Genomic DNA, 1,984 nt, shown 5'->3' with positions numbered 1-1,984 from the left:
GGATTGATTGAGTGACTGGGGTAATTGGGATGGGTGTGTTGGAGGCAGTGCGATTGGCACAGGACAGAGCAGGGTTTAGGGCTGTTGTACATAGTGTCTCTATGAGTTGCAAGTGACTTGATGGCCCATAACAACAACAACAATTGATGCGATACTTGAACTATTGTTATTCTGAAAAATAAAAAAACTCCAACTCATTTGCCATTGAGTGGGAACCAACTCATAGATGATCTTCCAGTAGATTTTCAGCAGTTGTAAATTGCATAGAAGGACACGGCTCATCTTCCTCTTTCAGAGCAGATGGTGGATTCAAAGCTCCCAGCTTTGGGTTCACGGTGCAATTTTCTACTCTCTAGTCCACAAGAGCAATAACAATATTATTAACACCATGTAGAGGACACATAGAGTAGAATAACAGATAGGACAGCTGAGGCTGAGCCCACAAATTTCGAAACACAAAGGAGGAGGAACAGTTGAAAGCAGATACAGTGACTAGAGCAATGGGGGTCGGTGTGATGGAGTCAATGAGACTGGCTTAGGATAGGACAGACTTCAGAGCTGTTGTATATAGGGTCGCTATGAGTTGCAGGAGCTTCCCAACTAAAACAAGCCTTGGAAGCAGGAGTGGCATCCACTTCCGAAATGGCCTTGCCTGCAGAAACTCTACGAACAGTGCTCAGGCCTTTCGTTCATAGCTTTGCTATGAGTCGTCTATGACTCGTCGGCACCAAACAACAACAACATGGGTTGCAGGTAACTTGATGGCACATAACAACAACAACAATGGCAACAACAACACTTTGACCACAAAATAATTATTTCCTAAAGTTTTTACATTTTAGCAAAAAATAATGCTCACATTTTAGAAAATGACATGAGGACCGAACAATTGTTGTGAAGTGTTTTGAACATCTTGGAAAAGAAATGCTAAAACTGAATGGCTAGCTGGTTCCACAAGAAAGGAAGAGATGTAGCACTGGTACTCTTAAAGTGACCTGCTTAGGGGTTTTTTTTACCGGCAAAGTTTTGATCATATTAAAGCCTTTGTCATCCATGTGAACTCCGCTAATCCAGTCTTTGAGTGGGATGTGTTCTTTAGGAATGTGGTACATAGAGCCGAGATAACTACAGCTGCTTTTTATTATTGGCACGTATGTTGTAGCAAAGCATTCAGTTGACGCATCCCAGATAATAAATGCCAGTGACGTATAACCCTGGAAATAGCCAAATAAATGAAGGTTAGGCAAAGTGCTTAACGAAAGAGAAGACATTTCAATAGAAAAAGTGGGACATTTCACCATAAAGATCTGCACCAGAATAAACTAAAAAAAAAACCCGAAAAAACCCCACAAGGATATTAGATCAGATGAAATACATTTTGATCTAATTGATTGTGGGAATTTGTTTGGAAATGAACAAGGATCAAGAAGGACTTATTTTTTATGATGTTATAGCACTTCATAATTTATGTAAACTTTGTGACAGAACAAGAAATACTCTAAGTCCTTAAAAAAAATTTCTTTTATAAACACCATCCAACTCAGTTGATGACTAACAATTGGATGTTTGATGATCTTTTAATAGGAATTCATGCACAGGAATTTGGTAGAAATTCAAGCATTCTGTGGGAGATTCTAAAGTGTTTCTGGAGCCTTAAGGAATATACAAATACTAACAACTGTAGTGGTACCTGGACGTTTAGAGGTGCTTGTGTTGCCTACCCCGATATTCTTTGGCTCCTAACGGTGCTGCAGCACCTTTTATGATTAATTCCACTTTGGAGGTGATGGGAGACAATGGAGCAGGTTAAATAAGACACTAAGAATGTCTTGTGTAAAGAAAGAAGCCCAGGATGTTAGGCATTTTGCACTGATTTGCGGTAAGTGAGGTAACAAAGACTGAGGAGAGCCTTTTGTGAAAAGAAACATAAGATAGGAGAAAGTCTCATGTACCACGTGAATTTTGTGTGGATCTTAATCCAAAC

The 1,984-nt window shown here is 39.7% G+C and overlaps 1 protein-coding gene across 1 annotated transcript in view; it reads right to left on the bottom strand.

Annotated features, from left to right (window-relative positions):
- CATSPERB (catsper channel auxiliary subunit beta) overlaps window positions 1-1,984 on the bottom strand; it is a 211,865-nt gene that overhangs the window by 33,319 nt on the left and 176,562 nt on the right. Inside the window, 1 exon segment of the mRNA XM_006879213.1 lies at window positions 1,017-1,214. Within this exon segment, the coding sequence (XP_006879275.1) occupies window positions 1,017-1,214 (198 nt within the window).

This window comes from Elephantulus edwardii, unplaced genomic scaffold (genome assembly GCF_000299155.1).
Source record: "Elephantulus edwardii isolate Elephantulus edwardi_28Jun2011 unplaced genomic scaffold, EleEdw1.0 scaffold00002, whole genome shotgun sequence".
In the NCBI taxonomy this organism is placed as follows: Eukaryota; Metazoa; Chordata; class Mammalia; order Macroscelidea; family Macroscelididae; genus Elephantulus; species Elephantulus edwardii.
Note: the sequence above shows the minus strand (reverse complement) of the source record. Positions and strands in the feature narration are given on the sequence as shown.